This window comes from Zootermopsis nevadensis, unplaced genomic scaffold (genome assembly GCF_977971745.1).
Source record: "Zootermopsis nevadensis isolate Lab colony 2312 unplaced genomic scaffold, Znev_1.0 Znev_ptg000027l, whole genome shotgun sequence".
Classification (NCBI taxonomy): domain Eukaryota; kingdom Metazoa; phylum Arthropoda; class Insecta; order Blattodea; family Termopsidae; genus Zootermopsis; species Zootermopsis nevadensis.
Window position 1 is genome coordinate 2190991 of NW_028259159.1, and position 23796 is coordinate 2214786.

Below are 23796 nucleotides of genomic sequence, written 5' to 3' on the forward strand. Positions count from 1 at the left end.
TGCCTGGGTAGCGTGTAACAGTTATTCAGTAGTACATAACCACTGAAGGACAGTTCATAGGTTTTTGTTGGAAATTATTATAATCGAATGCATTCGAAAGTTTTACAAAATGACCGATTATGTCGAATCTTCCTATTAAAAATTTATTGGATAGAATTGTCGATAGAACATTCGATTTTTAATTCGATAGTTTTCATTACCATTTGTAATAGAATTAATTATATTAAATTAACCAAATCCAATATAACCTTTCACCAGATTTTTATTTGTGAGTAAAATATGAAAGAAATGCCCAAATACAATTGTTTCAGTTGTATTATTTCGGGTAGAAATATGTCTATTAATAACATAACTTCAGAGACCCTTACTGCCTCCATCACTTATCTTAAAAATATTGAGGTAACAAGGACCACAAATCTAAATGTCATTAAAATGTATTAACTCTTCAAGCCCGAAACATAAAATAGTTGTTTTCTGATTGAATGATAATTAGATATTAATATTTTTATTTTTCGTATTTTCGTCCTTACTGTAGGAAATTGCAACACCAAGACCATTGTCTTATATGTTTTATATGCGCACTTTGCTAAACCTTCCAGTACCTACAATAAGTTTAGTTGATACTTAAATCACTTAACGACAATTTTTTAACTGCAAGGTGCAGTGTAATTATGAATAGCGAAATGTTTAGGAAGCGATCATTTTCTACCTATTTTCATTTCCATAGTCTTATTCTCCTCCTAAGGCAGAAATAAGATCGTAGCCTCTACAAGAGGTCGGTTAATAACATCGTATCATTGCCTCTGAGCTTGGTAGCTCCGTGAACTATCGCAACTTCTCTGACAGTGCTGTATTGCGGGGAAACATTTGTTACTTACTAGGCGCAATGATTTGCATTATCCAACAGTAGATCTTACCAGAAATTATTGAATGTAAGGAATGGATTCTGATCAAATTTTGCTTTGGAATAAACATAGACATTTGTCTAGAGATTTAATGTTGATTTTTTTCGGCCAGTTATAAATCATGGGTTATATGAAGCTAAAATAAAATTGCATAACATTGTACAAAACCATTGGTTCGTATGATTTAATTTTGACCTATATCTGTTGAAAACATTTTCAGTAATTGTATTTGTCTGTATTTAATGAAATTCAAGGAAAAAGTAATTTATGCTAGGTAATGTGTTATCTGTTAGTGTGATTAACTTTGTAAGAATTCTTCTTTTTACGAATCTTAAACGTTCGGGCAGCCAAATTCGAAACCTTTCACTCCCTAACGCTTGAGCTTACGCTTGAGGAAACCTGTTCCTGGTAAACCCATTGCATCAGCTGTGTGATTTGTCCCTGCGATTAAATCCACGCAGTCTGTGTTCCTAACACATTGCATACCAACCGACACGTTTCCAAAATACTTCCCGGCCGAATGATTTAATTATCTGAATTAATAGCTGAGCGGTTTTTCAAGATATGTGTATTTGCTAAAATGTGCTGTTATACAGGCATAATGTTGAACCATTCTCTGTTCCTAAGGTCTCGTTGCGTATTAGGAATCGTATATCGAGTTCTCGATATTGTTGAAGTTTATAACTGTCCAGTTTGTTCATGGCTGCGACACTGTGGACATAGATAAATACGGTTTTGATAGTTAAATAGTGTGTAAGTTATTAAAATTCTCGATGTATAAATGTTTTGCTTACTAACTAACTCCATCTAACATAATCCATGTTGAGAAGCTAATCAAGAAATAATCCGCATTTTATGAAACCAGAATATTTGTTACCATGTTTCCTGGTCCCTATTGCAACTGCGATGAACCTAAACAAGGTCAAAGTTTCTTTGCTATAAATATTGCTATCGGAGTGTGAGTTCTTTCATATAAATTCTTGCTTTACCTGCGTAGCTGAATCAACTTACCACAATAAGGCTGTTTGTAATTTGTTGCCACGATGAAGTTCCCTCTGCCTGCAGCATTTATCGTGTCTATCCCCATTGGTACACAGTTTTCGATGGTACAGTTGTTTGAGCTTTTGGTCACAGCTCCCAGCGTCGCTCGACTGTCAAAGGAGTCGTATATTGAAACATTTTTGCTTTAACAGTAATTTTCATTACATACAATAAATAATTCAATTTTCTTTCGACAGTATAATTTATCTGAATTGAGAAATGCACAAGTGACTTGAAGAATGCGTCTCATTTTTCGGTCTGGGAATACAGAGTTAAGAGTCAAAGGGGACACTGGGTTAGTCGTTTCGAATCGAGCACGTAGCATGAATATTTTCTCTTTCGGACTGCCATCTGTCCGTTTCTCATACACCTCTTTCTTAAGTCACTGGCTGACCCGCCGCTCTTTAAATTAAAAATACTTGGAAATTATTCGCATTGTTATGGTACTTTGCAAAGTAGGGAAAATTAAGAGAAAACAGAGATTCTCGTGAAGCAGGGGCCTGATCGAACTAGCATCAAAGAAGCTATGTTTGAGAACCGGGGTTCCATCCAGCAAGACAAAATTTATCTTTGTCTCTGTGTCTAAAGTGGCTATGGAGTGTATACAGAGGTCTTTTTGTGCGGCGTGAAAGCAGCAGAAGCGTGAAGCTGACCATTCACCTTTATGCAGTGCCCAGGTTAAGAATATATGACACTATAATCCTAAACGTCCATATATGTCGGCATTGTACTCCACAAAAGCAAAACAGGAAGTCAGGAGTTATTTCCACAGTTATTTTAACGCCAGTGAGATGAGATATTCTCGTAGGCAATTAGACGTCTTGTTCCTTTCGACGGTTATCAGATATCGTACCTTATCCATATGTTGAATTTATTTGGCCTCACACCCCAAAACGTACAGTTACTTGCTAATGCCTCAGTGTAATAAAACATAGAACGACCATGGGAACAAAATAACATATCCAGTACATCTGTAAAAGACAAATAAGAACAAATTATGTAATGAAAATCTTACCTACTTCCGTGTTATGTCTAATTTAGTACGTCAAAATTGATAGACAGAACTGTTTCATTAATCGACGAAGCCTTGAATAGCTTATTATGTTACTCTATAGGCTAATTGTTTAATAAGCCCAACATTACGCCCTTCGAAAGAAGGAAAACAAAATTCTGTTACCTAATTCGATGACAACCTGTGACAACGTTTATCAAAGTATTCAATTATTCGTATATTACAATAATTACTTCATCAATTAATGGTTAGAAACGGCTGACAACCATAATTCTAAATAATCCATTTTTAATAACTTCCATCTAAATGGGTCATGTTTAAGTTAAGTAGTTTGGTGATTTGATAATTTGGCGTTTACTGCTTTCAAGTATGAATCATATTATGCTATCGTATTGACCTTTACCTACTAACACTTGAAAGTCTGAGGCTCGAAACATGGTTTTAGACAACAGAATAGCTTACTAAGACTTCTTCAAACAAAATATATTTAAACCGAGATTAAATAATTTTCAGATTAATTTAGAATTTTTAAAACTAATTATATAGTTACTTTATACATTTTATATTAAACAAATATTACAGTTTTCACTTCTTACCTTCAATTCCTTTGACTTCTCTTAAGTGCAGGAAAAACAACGGATTTATTAACAGTCCACAATTCGGCTGATCCCAACCTCCATTTACCCAAAAATTCACATCACCTGATGAAATAAAAGCGTTCTAGAACAAATATATGTAATAGTGTAATATCCTTTAAAAATTGAACTAAAAGTATTTGTACTTGTTATAAGCCTACAAACTGTAAAGCTTGCAAATGTTTGTCTTCTCTGCATACTCTCTGAAAACTGCTTCTTACCTCGTGATTTTCTGTAGTTCCATTCATAGCCTACGAATATATTCTACCTTACAATTTACCTATTGCGCGTCTCTGTGCAGTGATATCCGTGCATTATTAATAATGCGGACACATGTAGGATGCGTACAAATAGGCTACCATTTTCAGGAATTAATAAAATGCAGTCTGTCTGTAGTTCTGTGCAATGAGAAATGTGCAATTGTAACTGCCTCTGACATCTATTTCTATGCTTTCAAGCCTGAAAATGGAGGTTCAATAGCCACAGGATCGAAAAACCGTAGATCATGAACATTACGGTTGTGTGGGCGAATTGCGGCTGCTAAAATTCCTACATTACATTTTAGTTTTAATGTTTCGATTTCTTTACTATGTTGAAAACAAGCATTTTTGCAGCTGAGTCACATTTAAAAATCTTAATCATGCAGCCAGCTTTTTCTGCATAAATGACGCCAATGTGGATGTGATATTTGTTTCCTACGCTACTAGCAGTTTGCTTCTTAAGGTGGCGACTGACTTGTAACATTTGCCTGTAATGTAACATTCGCGGCGAGCATGTTACATTACACCACAACTGGTGTGGCGTATCGAATGCTCGTTTTGAACGCTCGGCTCGACTGTGCTCATGTGTGCTCCATTCATTTCATTCAATATGTCGGACGTGGAGGTTGTGTTATCTTTGTTCCACTCTTATCTAAAGAACTCGTGAATGCTCGTTACGACGCCTTTCGACTGACTGACTGACTTGTAATGTAACACTCAAAGGGATTCGCGAAAAAACCGACAACACGATGGAGCGCCCGCGAGCGTGAGCGGCTCGCATCGAGCGGCTCCGTTCGCTGTCTTCACTTGTGTAATGCTCGATTTGTAACACGTTACATTACAGGCAAATGTTACAAGTCAGTCGCCACCTTTACGATAATATTACTTTATTTTTAAAATCACATATTCATCCGGCGGGCTGTATCATGCTAGCTGCTTTAGCCAGGTCTGATTCCCTCTTAGTAAGTCATTTCCCTACCGTCTTCATCGGATGTTCCAAGTCCCCACAGAGGATTTCCGTTTGTGTGGATCACATCCGTAAAATTTGCATCTCCGGAAACTAAACGCACCTCTGAAGCCTGGCCTGTAAAGAGTGGCCCTGCAGGATCCAGACCTGCAAGATTCAGTGTTAAAAACGTTAATATTTACACTAACAAAAGCCTTACAGCCAGAATAGAAGTTATTAAGTCTAATTTTCCAAAGAACATTCAAAGACTACTTTCTGGGTTTCGTGTGTTTTATAGTGCTATTAACAAGGCAGGAACTGTTATTATTAGCTATTTTTACGAGAAAGCAAACCAAACATAGCTTTTGTAGGTGATGTTTGTCCTGTCTCCTTTAGTTTTTAAACTAAAATTATAGGTCCTCATATAATGCTTAATATATAACCGATAAACTTTTACATAAAAGTAAAGCTGTCCCGCTATACGTCATTTAAGGGCTAGATAGGGGTGAGTGGTCAGCGTCACGCACCGGCCGCTCTTTACCCCCGGGAGGGACCTCGATACCCATTGGACACGAGGGTGGGTGGGCCCCAGTACCGATCTGGACGCAAAATATTGCAATACGTTAATGTAATTATTTTAATGTCATGGTTTTTTAAGTAACTTTATTTATTGCACCAAATAATACGTATTAAGTCTGTTTCATAATAAAATAAAGACGCGCTGCTTCGGCTGTTTCGTAAAAGTTGTTGCTAAGTTAATAACTAATCTAGTGCCGACGTTAAATTATGTGTGGGACTATAGGCTTCCCTCCACTCCTCCTCGTGGCTTCATGGCGTCGTTCTGAATTAAACAACGGGGAAGATTTTACCTGTATACCTTTAATAACAAATTACCTGTTATTCTACCAATACCAGGTATTCCCTTTGCTACGTAAGCACATACATGTGCCCCTAAACTTAGTCCGATGCAATGGATGTTGGATGGGTTGGTCCCTGCTGTGATTATAGTTTCCACCATTCTGGAAAAAAGTTCCAAATTCACAACAGTAAGAAGAGGAAGAACACGTCATGTGGGACAGTTTCTTGTAATCAGCGAGGAAGAGCTTGAGGCTATCATTTTATTCGATTCTACTGAATTGATTTAGTAGAATGGTGTTCATTCTCTGAAGGATTGTAAGCTACAGCAGCAAAATCACAAGACGTATTATTATTTTTGGGGTCGGAGGTGAAATACGAAGTCCACTCAAGCTCTGGGTCTCAGCCTGCTACCCAGTGCGAAGACACAGGAAATAAATAATCTTGTAATCAAATATGATGGCTTTAAAAATACGAATAGGTACATTGTATTAAACACAACTGGGAATGAGCTATTAATATTCGGAGTATGAAAGCAATGAAGTATATAAAATTATTTATCTCTACTTTATGATCTAAGAGGGCAAATACAGTTTGTAAGCGTAGGGTAATTATTTTAGATATAGAGGATTTTTCTAATAAATGAATATAAAGTTGTGACTGAAGCAAATTAACAAATTAAATAATAACAATATGTTATTTTTCAACAGTGTCGTATTGTATTACGTGCGTGTTAGACGATAATTTAGTAGGATAATCTTCAGTAAAGCTTGGTGAAAAATTCGCATATCGATGCAGATGTATTTTAATCTTAAAAAGTAGGACATTTTATGACAACTATCGATATAAAATAGTTTTTAATTATACAACATCCCTTGTGGGTAATTTACTTACTTGATCACATATCTCGCTGCAACTCTTAAGTCCGATACAGCTTGTGCATAGTTCAAGTTAACACTAACCTTGCCATAGTCTACGAAAAAAACATTAGCATCAACCTGTAAGAAAATTTCAAACCAATATGAATATTTTGGCAGTAATACTCTGTAGGTGTTTGTAACTCTAGATGTTAAGTTGTTTCATACCCTCAGAACGTAAGGGGTGTAGCTAAACGGGTATCAGATAGTCGTAGCCCTCCATTTACACTGTAACCTATTATCTCATTTGCATGTAATACAATGTGCATGCATTGGTCTCCCTCTACCCTGAGATTTTTGGCTATGATCATAAATAATTGTTACGGTTTAAAAGAATCATGGCTGATTCCGGCCGTAAGTTCGGTTCTGCTGTGTTCTAGTGTCTGGAGTACAACATGGATGGGGTCACCACGTCATATTGTAAAATTATAAAATGGGTTTTTGAAATTGTCGTGCTATTTTCTTTATTACAGACATTTTTTCCATATTGTGACAAGAAAACTATTGCAACACTCACACGTGATAAATACGCGGTCGTCACATTTCTCATGAAAGATGAAGTCTCCGAGCCCATCCATCCATGGAAAACAAATGCTGTTTTCTTCGTTACGTCGCAGAAGTCTGGAATTTTGGATGTGTTTTCTGGTGTAAAGACGACCGGGTAAACTACGTTTGACCTGCGGAACAAATGTATAACTTCGGTATTTATGGAGACAAGTCTGAGAAATATCGAAACATGTAGATTTGAGTTTCCGACGGCGGTGTACATTCATTTATAGTTCATTTAACGACGCTTTTTCAGTAGCTCAGAATATAGCCTATAGCGTCGAACGGCGGTGAAGATGTTGATGTCGGCGGTGTGGGTTGTAATGCCGTGTGACTCGTAGGAAATCAGTAATAAAATATCAGGTGGGCTCAGCATGTTAATTTCTTAAAAATCATTTTCCAATGTGTAGAAGTACACAATTACTTATAATTTAAATCGCCACCTTTTCGACTTTTTACATGTTTCGGTCAAATTCTGTCACTCTCAAAGGGCATTCATAGCCTACTTCTATGCTATTAAAATATCCAAATTTGACATGGTACAGGTTACATTAAAACATTATTAAAATGTAATAAAAGCTTATTTTATTTCTTCACTGTATGTTACGTCGTTTTAATAATCCTGTATTATAGTCGTTTCGTTTAATGTGGTTGTATCCGGTTAGTTTCTTTTATTTGTACAGTCATACTCATTAGAGCGTCACACTTTACTTAATACCAAATACGGGCGTTAAATCGGGGTGACGGCAAATTGATTTTTGTTCTCTGCCTCTGAATATCTCCACCTGAGCGCTGGTTTTCCTGAGTTCCGTTTATGTTCTTGTGACGTCATCTGTTGTAATTTTTTGTATAGCAGTTAAATTAAATTGGAAATATAGTTGCAACAATATAAATGAAAGCTTTGATTTATGTAAACGCCTGTCTTATATTATTCTGGCATTACTGATGGTGATTATTAACAGTGATAATGGGAAGAAGAGATTAATTCAAGCAAGGGTGTATTGATTCTGTTCATACCTGGTAGTAAGAAGATATTTGACCGGATCTTGTATACACCTGGGTTCTGGAACTGGCCGTGTGAGTGTTTGCCATGGTGGGCCCAAATCATAACATTCATTATCGGGACAGCACTTCTGCTTAGCTGTAGGAAGAAAATTGCTAACTAAATTTTGCACATTAAGATCTACTGAAGAATTGTGCAGAATCCTAAAATAATTCTGTGGTCTTTGGAATGACTATTGATCAATAACATCATTAACCTTAATATGAGGTATAGTTGCCCTGTCACAACTATTAGCCTATACAACAGAATGTTTTTATCTAATGACATTTTTCCTGAATAAATTTTTCTCTACGTTATTATTTTATAATTTTTTTGGTAATCTCATGTGAGACCATTATTTCAGTATATTTTATCCAATATTTTTCGGCCCAATACAGTGCTTTAATAACTTTTATTGGCGGCATTCTTAATTGTTTCTTCAGTTATTTTCAGTTTTAAGAGTATTGTAATCTACGACTTCAGTTCTTCATGAACAGAGGTATTGTGATCTATTTGCTAATTTTGGTTTCATGGCACGTTCAGGGATGCCACGTAACCAAATTCAGCAGCAGTGTTAGAAAATGATGAAAGACTCTCGGGTTACAAACCGCAAAACAAAGCAAAGGACGGGCCTCCGGCAACACCATACTACGAGCTACTACCTGCCGTCCACCGCCAGTTCCCATCGGCGAGCGCGCTACAAAGGATCAGTTTTGTTACGCAGCTGCCCTGAGGATGAGAGCAGAGATTGCACTCGAAACGTTGGCAGAATATGTGGTTTATTCACCATTCAGCTATCTGACGCGGCTTGTAACCCAAGAGTTTTTCATAAACTTCAGTCGCCGAGAAAGCTTCACTTTAGTGTTAGAAAATATTTGGTGGTCGGTAAAAAGGGGCTTAAGTCAAGACAACTTCAATTTCCGTCCCTTCTACCGAACACCAAATGTAGCTACGTATAATATAATCATCGGTACAGTAGGGCCCCACTTTTTCGACCCCACGCGCCCAACAGCTGAGTCAGAGAAGTGTGTCCGGCGTCATTTTCTAATTTTCTTAGGCCTAGAGCTATTGTGCACTTACTATATTATTATTTATTATTAACTGCAAACGGGTTTTTACCCAGTGGCAGTGGTGCTACAATAAGTAGATAACTTAAAAATTAATACCAACTAGACATAAGACAGTAACAGTAGTGAATTACACATTTCATCAGGACCTTCTCTTCACTTCACTACACTTATAAAGCCTTCTCATCCTCACCCCGATTTACCTCCCTTGACAGTGTAAACATCTTGTTAGGCTTTGATGTGCATTTGCAAGTGAAAAAAGGCAAAGATCCGCTTTTCGACGCTTTTCGCTGTATATGTGGTGCCCTACTGTACTGTACTTTAATTAGTTAATTTACTCACCGCAGGTTAATGAAGGGACAAGAAGCAGCAGTATAAAACACGAGAAAGTGGAATGCATGGCGTTTTTAGTAATGTGGCCACTCTTGTATTTGTGGTGGTCTGTCAAGCACTAGGGTTTTAAACTTTGTTATTATAGCTCTTATTTATTTCATGTTTATTTTATCCTGGGCTTAGAATTTTTAAAAGGTTTGCTCCACATTCAAGAAAAGATATGAAGTAGTTGTTCAAGGTACAAAAATAAACGCAGAGAAGCCTTGAATTAGTCGGTGCCAGGGAAAAGAGCACTAGTCCAATTTAGACAATGGAAGTATGGTTGTAACTTTACAGCCTAATTTCACCTTATCTACAATTTAGCAAAACTGTCACTTCACCGTTAAGTTAAAGTGTAAATTGTGTAATAATTCTACAGTTTTCTTGAAAATCAATAAACATGATTTTTTTAGAATCTTCCGAGAATTGTTTCCCGTTTCTTAGACTTTAATGGTTTTTCCTCTTTACCCTAGCACCACAGAATTTGCATATTGATAAAAGTTGTTTCGAATATTTAAAAACATGTGATTAATGAAGGACGAAAGTATCTCTATTAGATAGCCTCGGAACACGTCACATAGCATTGAGAAAGTGGCTCGACTTATCTGTGGATTGAGAAATACTAAATGTACATTTTATATTTCTTTTTTACTTTTTGCAAATGAAAACAAGGTATAAATATAAAAAATGGAAAAGTGTCGGTACATGACGCCATTTGATACATAATTTCTGCGTAGTGTTTTAGTCTGTTCCCTTTCACAGTTTTTGAACCAATGAGCCGATTTGTTGAACCGTGTTATGAACGGCTTAAACCATATAAAAGTTTTTTTGGGTAACTAATTTCTATTATGCCTACTTAATTGATCGATTAGCAGACTCGGTTCGTTGGTACGTTAGACTTCTACGATTTGGATTACCTTATTAATTACTCTTGGGTGTCCAGACGTCACTTTTAACGTGTGACTTGAATACCAAATCCTGAAAAATTTCGTCTTCGTAAATTATGATTTTTATACTGTGCACCTAAACGTTATTTAGTGTGTCCATCCAGACCAGACGTCATTAAATAAGCCGTTGCTGCATTGCTTACCATCCCGTTTACTTCCTATACTGGAGCCGAATTGGCTAGCTCACGTTAGGATGTCAAAGCTTTGGAAATTATTTAAAGCTGTATCGAAAGGACTGGCTGGTCACAGCATTTTGTGAAGAATACGAATTATGAACCTAGTCTTTTCGTAAAATATCTGTCATCCTGTTATTTTCTCTATTAAGTTTAAAATATCCTTCTCATAATTCTATTCTCAACCGGCTCAAAAATCCTTTGTTAAGGTGAGAAACATACTTTCGCATACATACAAAACAACAGGTAAATTCAATTCAATTCATTATTTGTGTGCTGTATCAACAGCCTGATGGCCAATTACAGATACAGCACAGAGATAAACTCACAAACACAATAAAACATAAAAGGTAAAACAAGCAATATATAAAATACATTGATACGGAAAAATAAATACACAAAAATTACTACATTAGGATGTTTGTAAAAATAACATGAATCAATTAAGTAAATTATACTATTATAAAATGTGAAGAAGTGTGACAATTTTCGTCTCGAATATGTCCAAATCCCTGCAGATGACATTAGCAGCTGATGCGCATCTAGCAGAAGGACTCTTTTTGATCAAAGGGATAACATCAAAAATAAAAGGCAAAGTATTAGATTGCATTAAAGAGAATTTAATATTGTAACAAAACAAAAAACAATGTAAAACGCTTTATGCCCTATTTCCTTCATCTACCTGTATCATAAAAATTGTGCTTCAGAATCTTTAAGATTTTCACAGTGGGGTACTATTTTCTTCATGGGCGATGGTGCTGTAGTGTGGTTGTTCGGTGTGCCGACATTTCAGAGACATTGCAACTCACATCTTAAATAACTGGCAACAGTTCTGATGCTGTGACACATGTTACAGATAGGAGGGCAAGTTTATTTCACAGTCATTTCGTCATCAAGATAGAGGCTAAAATATTTCCGATTCTTAAATATGACATCTGTACACAAAATGATGCTACCAAAAAGAACTTAAAACGCAAATCTCTGTAAATGTGCTTGTTTGGGACTGTATTGTTCTGAATTAAGATATTCGATGCGTTTTCTTCCAGTTTTCTTCTCATGTTGTTCGATCTTTAGTCTTCAGTTTTGCTTGTGAAAGAAAATTCATTCTCCTTCACGGGAGAATACTCATCAGAGAGTTGAAAATTCCTCCCTCCTGTTCAGGTGCCGACACTGTGAACACAGCACGTGACATCTGTGAAAAATTTCAGTTCCATAAAAAGTAAAAATAGAGACCTACGTAGGCATGAACACACTCTACGATATTATGAGCCGGGATAGCTCAGTCAGTATAGTGACTAGCTACGGGCTGGACGACCGGGGTTAGATCCCCGACGGGGGCAGAGGATTTTTCCTCTAGCCTCTGCGTCCAGACCGGCTCTGGGGCCCACCCAGCCTCCTCTGCAATGGGTATGGGGGTCCTTTCCCGGGGGGTAAAGTTGGCTGATCATTCACCCCCATCTAGAGCCGAGGTCAAGAAAGGGAGGAGCTATACCTCCTCTCACCCCAAGCGCCTACATGGCGTATAGTGGGACAAACTTTACTTTACTTTACTCTACGATATTAACCGGGAACTGAGGCAGCGTCTTGTCAATGCCAGGTTTTGGCGTGGGAGTTGAACCTTAAGATTCTGTCATTAGAAAGTACTTAGTCATATTCTTCGTTAGTTAATTGGACATAAATGTGAAATGTGGTCTTCTGGATTGTGACGCTGTGCAGTCTTTTAAGTGATTACCAACACTTCGGAGGAAAGTATCGCCTTCATTTTTAGGGTTGAAATGGCCACCGACGTTTAAAAAAACTTATTGCCTACATCTTTGGGTTTAAAGTAACCACACATAAGATTACAGGGCATCTCAAACAAGAAGAACAGCTTCACTGCCGTGAAAACCTGAAATATCAGTCACTTAAGTAGTTCAGACAGACTGGTAGTCGGTTGGTCGGTACGTAGATGGGTACGTGGTCAGGTAGGTATGTTGGTAAATGCTTCAGGGTTTCACAACATCCACGTTTATTGCATTGTTCCGAGTGTTATACCTTGTCGAAAAGATGAAAACGACCCAACTTTTCGGAGGACGTACTACCTCCTTCTTCAGAGTTAAAGCAGCTAATAGATTCTGCGAAACGTTGTTTATTAGAAGTGATATCAAGGATACGGAGTCAGTGAGCTGGTCACTCACTACTCACAAATGCACGCTTCAAAAGACCAAGAATCCTCTTAAGTGGGGAGGTCATGGCCCGAAAACAGGCAGAGGCACCATAGGTGATGATGGCCAAGGAAATGGAGTGTTTTGGTTTGGACTGTATTGAAATAGCTCGGGATAGGGATCGATTCGGCGGCGGGCTCTTTTGAGTACGACTATGCAACTTCTGATTACATAAAATCCGGGTTTTTTTAACTTACTGAGTGACTGTCATTTCATGGCGTTAGGTAACACCGTATATATCAATTTTTCCACTGTGATTCAGATAAGATTTTAAGCTGCTAACTTACCACAGTATGGTTCTAGGTAATTTGTCGCAACAATGAATTGTCCTCGTTCAGTACTCGCTATGTCAAGCTTAATTGCAGCGCAGGTTTCATTCGTGCACGTCGCAGAATCTACGACCAATTTTGTACCGTACCCCAAAGTGTTCCGACTGTAGAGAGGATAATTATATTCATGTTAGTAACTTCACACAAGATCAGAGCGGATTAGCCCGATAGAAATATTTTTAGCATTCTGGATTTATTTTCTCTTTTCATAGTTTTAACTATCCTATTCAATACTGAGTGTTTTTTTTTAAATTTGCACTTTTTGTTGGTAACATAGACGTTACTTCTATTGTTAAAATATCAAAAAATGTTTCTACTTAGCTAACAGTAACATTTCATTTCAGAAGTACGATGGGAAGTAAGAAATTAAGAACAAGTTTCATTTACTTCGGTGTCAGCTACACCGAAACTATACGAGCTTGTAGAACTAGATGCAAATGAAGGATATTCCATCATTTGCATCTAGGTTGCTTTTATTGTATTTTGAGTGGTGGTAATACTGTAATTCGTTACTATATATGACTGTTCCCTGATAGAATTCTCCATAGACTTATGATGCGATTTCTGTGATCATAGAATGTGAAAACTAGTATTTTCCATTATAATTTTGAGTAAAACGATATAAAGAAATTCAGAGTACTAGAACCTGGTGTTCCTGGACGATATATCTCATGCGTAGCGTGTAAAGCGTGCATTTAATGTGCTAGATTTTTCACAAAATATTTTGGATGCCCCTCATACTTCTTGCATGTTACGACATAAAATGATGCAGATATACGCTGATGTCCAGAGCGATATATATGAATTAGAGATTACAGTATTCGAGCAGCTCAAGGTAGTGCAAATATCAGCCGCACCCATATTTTCTCGAAATATAAATTTAAAGGTCTGCTTTGAGACCACAATTTTTCTGCTTTTTATAACTTTACATACCTCACATGCATTTTGACCATATTTGCAGGCTGTCCCCAAAATGTACAATTCCTGTTCCTTAGTGCTTCAACGTAATAATATATCGCACGCAGGTGTGAGCACATGAATGTCTTCAGTATATCTGTTATGAAAATCAATAATAAAAAGTGTTATTAATTTATTGATGTGCTTGACAACAGCCACACAAGGCCAATTAGAAGAAAACACCAAAGAAATATGTACAACATAAAATAATAAAATAAAATCTACAAATTACATGAAAGATCAAGAGATAAATACACCAAACATTACTTAAATCAAAACATATAAAATCACTTTTTCCCTGTGTACTCACAGAGTGCATAACATTGTCAAGATAATTAACCAGGTTGGTCGAAGTGGAATTATTTTTACGGAAGCCATGCAGAGAAGGTTAAAGTCTGTACTTTAAAAGCAACAGAAATGATCATAAATAAAAAAGTACAACTTTTTGGAGAAATGGTTAGGAAAAGATTAGGTCTGTAGTTGCTAACCATGGCCCTGCTACAGATACAGCAGTCTGGTTTCATAAGGATGGGAAGGTCTCAATTACTACACAAAGGCTAAAATATGTTACTAATCTAATTCATTTAATTTATGTAGTTGCCTGACAACGGCCAAACAAGGCCAAATAATAATAATACCTTACGATATTCATTGTAAATTTTTTCAAAAATTTGTAGTAAGAACGCAGTCAGTATAGTGATGGGCTAAGGGTTGCTTGAACGGAGGTTGACTGCTGGCAGGACAGGATTCTTCTAGCCACAATGTGTGCATGGTGTGGTACTCAGTTCAGTGCAAAGGACGACTTTATCTCAACCCTTACATTTACCACTTTTAGATGTAAATAACAGATATTCTAAGCACGTTCTGCGCAGGAATTTTGCAATTTATGTTTTTCGTACAAGCAAAGGGCAATGTTTTACGCCCATGCAACACCATTAGTAACATGATTGTTTTATATACCATAATGTTTAATGATTGAAAAGTAACGGACAACATTTTCGTGTGAAAGATAGAAAGAATTACTGGCGGTGCTATGAGAGGGATACAGAAAATTCGCTACATGCGTACAGATTCTTACCCATTGAAGTGTAGTTTCCCGCAGTTATATTGGGTATTGTGTTTTTGTCTGGCACACCACACAGGGGTTGGTCCCATCCTCCGTTCATATTGATGTCAACATCATCTGATGAAAGAAATTAAAAATCAGTACTAAATTTTCTATTTAAATTACACGGAATATGTATGTATCGTTTAATTTCTTTGGTAAAACGTGTAAATTGCTTTCCAAGGGTTTTGAAAGACTTGGCTGTTGTGGCCTCAAATTAGATGCTTTCTTGAACTCTAATTGTGATAGAAGTCGCCTCTACAATTAGTATTATCTCGAGCTTCCTTCACAGGTGAATACATTTTATTATGTAACACAATTTAAATGTGGCATAATACTTCATTACAGAGTATGGGATTTGAGGTTGTCAGGGCGGTGAAGATGTCGTTGTTGATCTTCTAGATTGCAGCGCAGTTTAAGCATATTTCGATACCAAGGCTTCGGAGGATCATAATGCATTTGTCTTCAGGAAATTTTGACGTGAAGATGGAGGCAGTATGTTCCTCTGAAGTGTTAGTATCTATCTACAAGTCTTAACGGTGTTAGAACCCAGAAAGCCAACTTCGCTGGTACAACTATCATTTAATTTCGAATAAACATTCCTCTAAACACGTGCCCAATTTGTAAAGGTTAAAAGGTCATGATAGTTTTAAAACAGGAAAAACCGTGCTAGAAATAATTAAATGCAACATTAAATGCGTATTTATTCATGTCGTATTTATGTACAGTGCACTGAAGTATACTGTTGAAGTGGCTGATAGCAGTGTGAGTAGCAACGGCGAGCTGACGGTATGTTTCCATTGATATGAATGCAAGTATATACATATATTCGATTAAATAAGAATGCCAGGGCAGTACTTAGTATAGTTTACCAAACCGAAATTAAGCTATTTTCGTTCAGGTTGTTCGAGCCGTTATATGTGGACGGATAGATATGATGAAATTAATGGAGCGTTTAAAATTAATTCTTAAGTGAACCTGTAGTTAGTACTTACTGTTTTCTGTGTGTGTCCCAAATCCCCAGACTGGGTTCCCATTTGTGTGAATCGCGTCCACGAACTGAGCGTCTCCTTTGCATAAATGTATGGTGCAGTTGAATCCATTAAACAGTGGTCCAGCTGGATCTAGACCTACGAATGGACCATTGTCTCGTTATTCATATACTAGCAGACACATCACATAATGCTTACGATTAGCATGAAGTTCCATATGTCAGAGTGTACGAGACCCGGGTTTAATCTCCAGCTAAAGAAGCTGTCTTCTTTATCGTGATACATATTTCAACAAAGCTACAACCGTTTACAAAATTAGAACATATACAGTTTTTATTTTTTTATTTTTAGTGTTCTGTCTGACGACAGGTCCATATGAACAGGATCCTTCCATCCTTTTCTCGGACTGGGACCTGTTAATATACGTTCTTGGCAGGTGATCCAGAAGTGGTTTGCCATTGCCTTCTTCTGTGTGTGAATGGAGTAATTGTTGGGATGCCACGGAGAAACCGGGGAAGCCCCCGGAGGAAAACTCCGTGTTGCCTAGACCACGGCCTTGCCCAACACAAGTTATAAATTCGGGCACCGCCGGGAATCGAACCCGAGACCCCAGGATTACAAGGCCAGCGTTTAGCAGTTCCAGTATCGAATATATATGGTATCCCGTAGGATAATTATTGTATGCACACTCGGCTTAAAGAAGACACGAATCAGGAATATAGATTGCTAAATTTTTGACAGCAAACTGAAAGATAATTACTCATTATTCCTCGTGATAAGTACGTATGTCCTAGGGAATTTGGTTCGTAATTCTAATGGGCCCCAAAATGTTTAAACCCGCTTGTTTGTTAACAATGACACCGTTCATGCATCTGTACTTTCGTTAAATCCTACTATTTATTTACTTGGACCATCATGGTTGTGGACTAATTTCAGGTGCTATACCGGAATTTTCCAGAAGGTACTTAGGAAAACGACGATAAGGATTGAAAATTTTATCTTACCTGTTATTCTGCCGAGGTCATTTATGCACTTGCCTACGTAGGACGCTACATGTGACCCGAGACTCATTCCCACCAAATGGATTTTATTTTTAGAGACACCCTTCTCGTCAATTAAGTAGGAGACAAACCTTAAAAAATAAAAATTCGAATGAAAAAAAGTTTACAAATTGTTACAAAATTTATTTTGTAGCGCATGTACGCCTATAGGAACAAGTAGTATTTTAGAGTATATTTGATTTGAGGTTTACACGGTTGTGAAACTGTGGATTGTGGTCTTTTACCATGAATATGGAGGCAGTATGTTTCTCCAAAACGTTGATTACAAACTAGAAGACTACATTCTACAATTGGTTAGTGTTCTTCCTTTGCTTCTGTTAAAGTTGAAACACAAGTCCCTTGCAGGGACTATATAAATAAAAGTTTTATTTTAATTACAGTTTAAATAATGCACTTACGTCTAGACTACTTTCTTGATAACAATTAAGATTCCTTTTAATATTATATTCAAATTATGCCTTTGTTTTCAAAATATTCTTTTATTACGAGGGTTTCGAGTAACAAGTTTTGAAATAATGTTCTTATGTGTCAGGTCGCAAATTGTTTCACTTCATAAATGTAACAATACTGAGTGAAGCGAACAAACTAGGAAAATATTTTTCCACCGTGGTCTTCTGGGTTGTGGCACCGTGTGAACTTGTGGGTATCAGCATTTCAATGAAACGTGCTGTCCCCATCTTCAGCCGTCGAGATCGAGGCAGTATATTTCTCCGAAACATTGGTGCCCTCTTGCAAGTCCACTTGGTATCGAAACCCAGAAGAAGACCACGATAGGCATCATCACCGCTGTATGAACCTTAGATCTTATATATAGAAATGTCTTAATTGTGAAGGCATTCTCTTCGCTTTATTTCGCTCCCCTTTGGCGAAAAATGTTATCAGAACTTTGCCGTTTAAGTTACCTAGTTACCTCGAGTCTTTCGTCTTCGCTCAACGCAGAGCACCAGATTTATCTCACATTATTTTATATAGTTATTTTAATCTTTAGTTTTGGAAAAGTGACAAGGAGGTAATTATGGTGAAGAAGGCGATAAAGGAGGTAATGAGTTGAAAAGTACAAAGTTCATCAATTTTTATGCTCTTAATTTTCGTAACTAACTGTCTAGTGGTGTTTCTCTAAAATAGTATGTACTATATCTGACGTACTTACTTGCATACCAGTGTGGCCAGTCTTCTAATATCCGACACAACTTGTGGGTAATTAATGTTACTTGTGACATAGCTGTAATTAGCATATATAACATTGGCATCGACCTGAAAAAGGGAGAACTGAGAAATTAATAATACATAAATGTTTATCTATATACTTCTGCATAAACCTGCATATTTAAAATTATTGTAGTAATATTACCACTACCATGTTAGTATCAGTCTCATATTATTGTGTTGACAGCACTAACTAGTGGAGTTATGCTGATTTTGAACGCATTAATCTATCAACCCTTCAGTCAGTCGTCAATCGTTACTACATCCAGGTATCTGGACGTTTTACATGTGGGACGGAAACAATAAAGAATTATGTGAAGCGTGTATTGCAACTTGCTGGCTGAATAGAATGTTCTGGCATGTTCACACACAAATCATCACATTTCATTTGGTGTCTGGCAAAACAAGATTATATGCGATGTGTGTAATTTATAGCATTTTTATATTTACTGCTACGTTTGGCAATACTAGTAGTAATGGATTAGTGTCCATTTATAATTATATAATAAATACATATGTGCAAAAATAATTACAAGGTTCAATCTTGTAATTTCACACACTCTTAAACTTAAAAAATTAACCAAATAATTCTAAAACGTTTTCACAAGGAGGTTCTCAAGCCAAAGCCTCAGAGTTCTAGTATTCTTATAGGCCTTCTAGATAAATAAGCCAGAAGCCGTGAAACATTCCCACAAGAAAATTCTTGCGTCCAGCATCTAAGTTCAAGCACGCCTGTATTAAGATATTCAGGCGAGAAACATTCGAATGCGTTTTACAGAACTTACATTTGATAAAATAGCTGGTCCAACAGAGGCCCAGGGTTTCCCATCAATCCTCATAAGCCAACCGCTTAAAAGAATTACAGTGGCTTTTCCTGCGCTGTAGTAAGATCCATCCAGCGACATATTCTTCATTGAGGTATTAAACGGAATTCCTGGATTTGATCTGCAGTGCAAATTGCATCTCTTTATAATGGCATGTTACTAGCTGTACCTGGGTTTGATGTAAGTATGAAGATGAACATTCTGGAATCGTGTACCTTGTAGCATCGTAGAAATTGGCACCGGAGAATATTAGACTATTATTGTATAGTATTGAAAAGTTAGCAATCTGTAAAACATTTAGAAAGCCGTGGCATAGCTCAGGCGGGTAGTCGCCATATTCTCACCATTCAGGCCCGAATTTGCGCCCAGATTTGTGGCGGAGAAAGTGGCACTGGGACAAGTTTTCCTCCAAGATTTTAGGTATTTTGCTGTCAACATAATTCCACTGCTACTTCATATTCACTAATATATAATCTGGGTGATGGACAAAGGGTCCGTTAGAGACCCAGTTCCGCAGAGCCCGATCGCAGTAATAACAATTAAATATTCATAAACGTAATGTAGCATTTATATATGGCAAGCAAGAAAGTAACATTTAGTTGAACGCAACGCTGATAAATAGCTAGAATTACGTCATGTGTTTTAATTGTCACGCTATGTAGTATTTTACGATGCTCGAAATCCGTTATTCTTATAAACTAAAATGTTTGCGACGACTTGAATAACAAAATTTTATCCGAAAAATCCAGGTGAAAAATTAATGTTTTTGTGAGAAAGAGATTGCAATATCGTATTTCTTATTTCACCCACATAAGACATCTGGAAGTAAGTTCCCATCATTCAGTGTAATAACTTCTAGTTATGCAAACATTCCTACTTGCGTGCGTCTCTTTCCCTGGGTCTACTCTTACCTTCCTAAAGGCCTGTATGTTGTATTTGGTTCTGTAGGCAATGTCAAACCAACTTATGGCAATGAAACGGGTGACCTAGGAGTAGATGGCATGATGTATCTACATACGAGTAACATAATGGGGTGCCATTTACAACTATGTGTACGTTTGTTATGAATGACTGACCAACTTTCCCAATAGTGATAGTGGATGGCAGAAGGTTTACTTTACAAGTTTTTCTATAGTCAGATAGCTATTAGAAGTATTTTTAAAGGAGGTAACCGTTAGAAGTGATAAAGGAAAGGAAATAAGAGAGCAAGGACTGCATATAAAGAAGATGTAATGCATTATTGAATATCAACAGGTATTTTCCACTGTTCACATTAAAACGAGACTTAAAGAAATGTCACGTGAGAATTGGGACTGGATTAATCTGGCTCAGGATATGGTACAATGGCGGGGATCTTACTAACACGGTAATGAAAGTTCGGTTTATATAAAAGCATGAAATTTCTTGGCCAGATGAGCGAAGCGAATGTTAAGAAGAACAGTGCTTCATAACAATCCGTTCACTAGTAACGGGGTGAATGACTGGAGAATCTCAACGATAGCACATTATTTAATATGTAAACTCATTTTACCTGGTAAAGAGTAAAAATTCCACATCGTCCACACATGTAGGGTTTGGTACTGGCCGAAAAACAGATCTCCATGGTGGATCCATGGAATAACATTCGTTATCAGGACAACAGAAGTTTTCCCCTGTGTGAGACAAGGCAAAGATTAAATTCGTCAGAACGGAGGTAACAATATATGCATTTTAACAGCAAAACTAGATTGAAGCGAATTGTAGGCTTTACTCTGTACCCTGCAGTACACATTCGCTAGAAGGTTATGTGGGGTCAGACTCCATATTCAGTTTGCACGTAGTGAAGGAGGGAATAATCTCTGCTGAGAACTGTGACATACGAATTAAAATGTAGCATTCTGCAATGTCCGTTTCACTGTTCCATATACGTTCAGAGCAATTATGTGAGGCTCTCTAAAAAAATTGAAACAATACTATATTTAGATGTTTTGCAGCATGCCATGGACGGGAGATCGGACCATATGCATAATAGCTTGGGAAAGGGGTTTGAGTCTTGATCAGTCATGTGCTATTGCAACAAGATATCTAGGAATATGTCTGGAAGAAGGGGGTTGAAAAATGAAAAGAGTAGTAGGCTATTTTTTTATTTAAATTCGCACATTAATTATTATGTTGACACAAGTGCTAACATTTCCATGTCCTGTTCCTAATCACATTCTTTCCTAATAACTTTCTTATTTCCTCCCTCTTTTCTATCTCTTACTTTCCTTAGTCATATTTTTTGTTTCAACTGAGGGTCGTTACTCTAATGAAATATCTGAAATGTTCCCCAGTGTTCTTATCAAACATTTCAATATTCTAATGTCGCAAGGATCTGACAGTGAGCTTTTAATGTGTGTTACACAGATCTGTCTCGTAACATACGATAGAGCAGAAGGTGAATTGCCATTTGGAGACATCCATTAGTACCCATATTTGTTTCGTAAGTAAATATTATAAGACTTAATATACATAATCATCAAATCAGACAACTTTTATATCAGAAACACTATAAACGTTACTTTTGGAAACAAAATTCAGTTTGCTTTTCAGAGATTTCAGGTTCTCACGGCGGCGAATATGAAGATGACTATCTTCTGGATTGTTGCGCCATGTAGTCGGGAGGCCTGATGATGGATGCATATACATCCCTGAAACGTCTGTAACCTTCGACCAGACTAAAGACGCAACAACCCAGAAGACAGACATTTTCAACTTGAATTTTCTTTTATAATCTGCATCTCAGAGGTCTATGGCCCTAACACAAAATTAGCCTCTTTTATTCTATTAATTTAGTTGATGTAATTTATAATATAATTTATTTACTTTACGTATCAGTAACTTACAACAACGAAATCAGTAGATTTTAGGAACTAAAATCACACACAGGCGTCGTGTAGAATATTTATAGGCTAATAATGCAAATTCAAGATATCTCCTGGAAACTTACATTACTAGGAACAGATAGGGGGTATGATATACTCACCGTATGTCTGAGAAGGCTCGTGGAACAGAAAGACTACCAACATCAGAACAGAATACATTGTTCTGCGACAAGCAGTAACCATATCCATTTTGCAGATGTGTGAGTTTATAAATACGTAGGAAATATTCACGATAAAAATTTCGTAACGTCAGGTGACTGATAGTACACATGCCTGTTGTGTGTACTCCAACTGATATTCGTTACACTGTTATTTAACGGGTCAGAAATGCCATTTGACTTTCTCTGTGATAATACAGGTGCTGATTGTGATAAATTTATTTAAACATTAGCAGCTTATTCATAAAATTTGTAAATTACTTTTAAAAATACAGGTTCTCAGCACTTATGGTGCAGGTGCATTACTGCAAAACGCTGAGTAAATGAAGTATCTTCCTCTTGGCCTCAGTACCTAAGTCAGTGGTAAATTTTATGATAATAGCTGAGGTGGCTAGATGCTGGATTCTCACTGCGGAGATCAGGGTTTCTATCTCAGCTGACTGCAGTGGCACTGGAGCGAGTATCTCTTAGAGTTATTCACTTTACCTCTATTAATCACCATTCCGCCCTTCTTTCATCTCACCCGTCGTCACCTCAGAAGTATGCGAGCAGAGCATTATCATGCCACCGGTCATATGTTGCTAGCTTCTTGTGGCATGTGATAAGATCTGAACCGCGAAGCTGATACTCACGTACATGCGAGGAAAGATGACGTCTGATACAAAAAAATAATATTTGCTTGGGAGGTCCTCCAGGGCAATTAACCTACATGACCCGGGTGTATGATATGACAGTGCAAGAGACGCGGTAGTTATCTCGGATCACATCGGTATTGCAATGACAAAGAACGCCTTTCAATGTTAGAGTATTTAAACGAGTACACTGTTCCAATCTTGTATGCTTATTTCTGATTCTGAAAAGTATGACATAACTCTTGGTATGATAGTTGTGTCAAGGAGAGATTATCATAAATGGCGTATTGTGTGTTACCCTCTTATTCGTATCTGTGAAATTTTAATTTTTAGTATACTGTGCAAATAAAACCAGAGGTGTAAAATTTCCTTGCTTGTAAGATATGCTGATAATTACATACACACAAACATGTATATAAATGACAGAGCTCGTGAAAAATGTAGTGGGTTTCCTCAACCACATATTTCGAAAAAATGTGTTAAGTTTTGTAACACTCAAAAAAAAAAATCTAATGAAACAATTGCTCAATTCACATATAATTATGCCGTAAATGAAAGTATCTTTATGAAGGAGGTACCTTGTATGAATCAAGTTATCAGTTGTATTTTTGATGAATTTCATAGTTTTCATAAGTCTCTCTAGATAAAACATGGGATTGTAATTTGAAATATGCTGCTGTCACTTGTTTTCATATTGTATCATCATT

At 37.0% G+C, this 23796-nt stretch overlaps 2 protein-coding genes and 1 long non-coding RNA gene across 4 annotated transcripts in view; 1 reads left to right on the forward strand and 2 right to left on the reverse strand.

Moving 5' to 3' along the window:
- The window catches only part of LOC110840222 (uncharacterized), a 33348-nt gene that overhangs the window by 1608 nt on the left and 7944 nt on the right, over positions 1 to 23796 (forward strand). The window lies entirely within an intron of this gene.
- LOC110840221 (phospholipase A1) lies at positions 245 to 9670 on the reverse strand. The gene is made up of 10 exons (XM_087356364.1): positions 9569 to 9670; positions 8135 to 8258; positions 7089 to 7248; positions 6549 to 6652; positions 5694 to 5818; positions 4833 to 4967; positions 3555 to 3659; positions 2800 to 2917; positions 1917 to 2056; positions 245 to 1616 (listed from the first exon to the last, which is right to left on the reverse strand). The coding sequence occupies exons 1-10, from the start codon at positions 9624 to 9626 to the stop codon at positions 1603 to 1605; spliced, it is 1083 nt and encodes a 360-aa protein (XP_087212490.1). The 5' UTR covers positions 9627 to 9670; the 3' UTR covers positions 245 to 1602.
- On the reverse strand, positions 11318 to 22567 carry LOC110840218 (pancreatic lipase-related protein 3). Of its 2 annotated transcripts, XM_022085091.2 has the most exons (10): positions 22401 to 22528; positions 20928 to 21048; positions 19358 to 19517; positions 18517 to 18620; positions 17310 to 17437; positions 16309 to 16443; positions 15287 to 15391; positions 14185 to 14305; positions 13210 to 13355; positions 11318 to 11888 (listed from the first exon to the last, which is right to left on the reverse strand). In XM_022085091.2, the coding sequence occupies exons 1-10, from the start codon at positions 22486 to 22488 to the stop codon at positions 11830 to 11832; spliced, it is 1167 nt and encodes a 388-aa protein (XP_021940783.1). In that variant the 5' UTR covers positions 22489 to 22528; the 3' UTR covers positions 11318 to 11829. The 2 variants fall into 2 exon arrangements, with proteins under 2 accessions (XP_021940783.1, XP_021940785.1); XM_022085093.2 differs by lacking the exon at positions 13210 to 13355 and having other exon boundaries at positions 22401 to 22567.

What these genes read in the sequence shown, in the direction of transcription:
- LOC110840218 (XM_022085091.2), bottom strand. Translation starts at nt 22,488, where the DNA reads ATGGATATGGTTACTGCTTGTCGCAGAACAATGTATTCTGTTCTGATG. An exon ending in GACCAGCTATTTTATCAAAT is followed by an intron (nt 18,621 to 19,357) that starts GTAAGTTCTGTA and finishes TCCCTTTTTCAG; the next exon opens with GTCGATGCCAATGTTATATA. An exon ending in TGGGACACACACAGAAAACA is followed by an intron (nt 15,392 to 16,308) that starts GTAAGTACTAAC and finishes TTCTTTCATCAG; the next exon opens with ATGATGTTGACATCAATATG.
- LOC110840221 (XM_087356364.1), bottom strand. Translation starts at nt 9,626, where the DNA reads ATGCATTCCACTTTCTCGTGTTTTATACTGCTGCTTCTTGTCCCTTCA. An exon ending in GCAGCGAGATATGTGATCAA is followed by an intron (nt 5,819 to 6,548) that starts GTAAGTAAATTA and finishes ACTTTTTTCCAG; the next exon opens with AATGGTGGAAACTATAATCA. An exon ending in TGGTATTGGTAGAATAACAG is followed by an intron (nt 4,968 to 5,693) that starts GTAATTTGTTAT and finishes TGAATCTTGCAG; the next exon opens with GTCTGGATCCTGCAGGGCCA.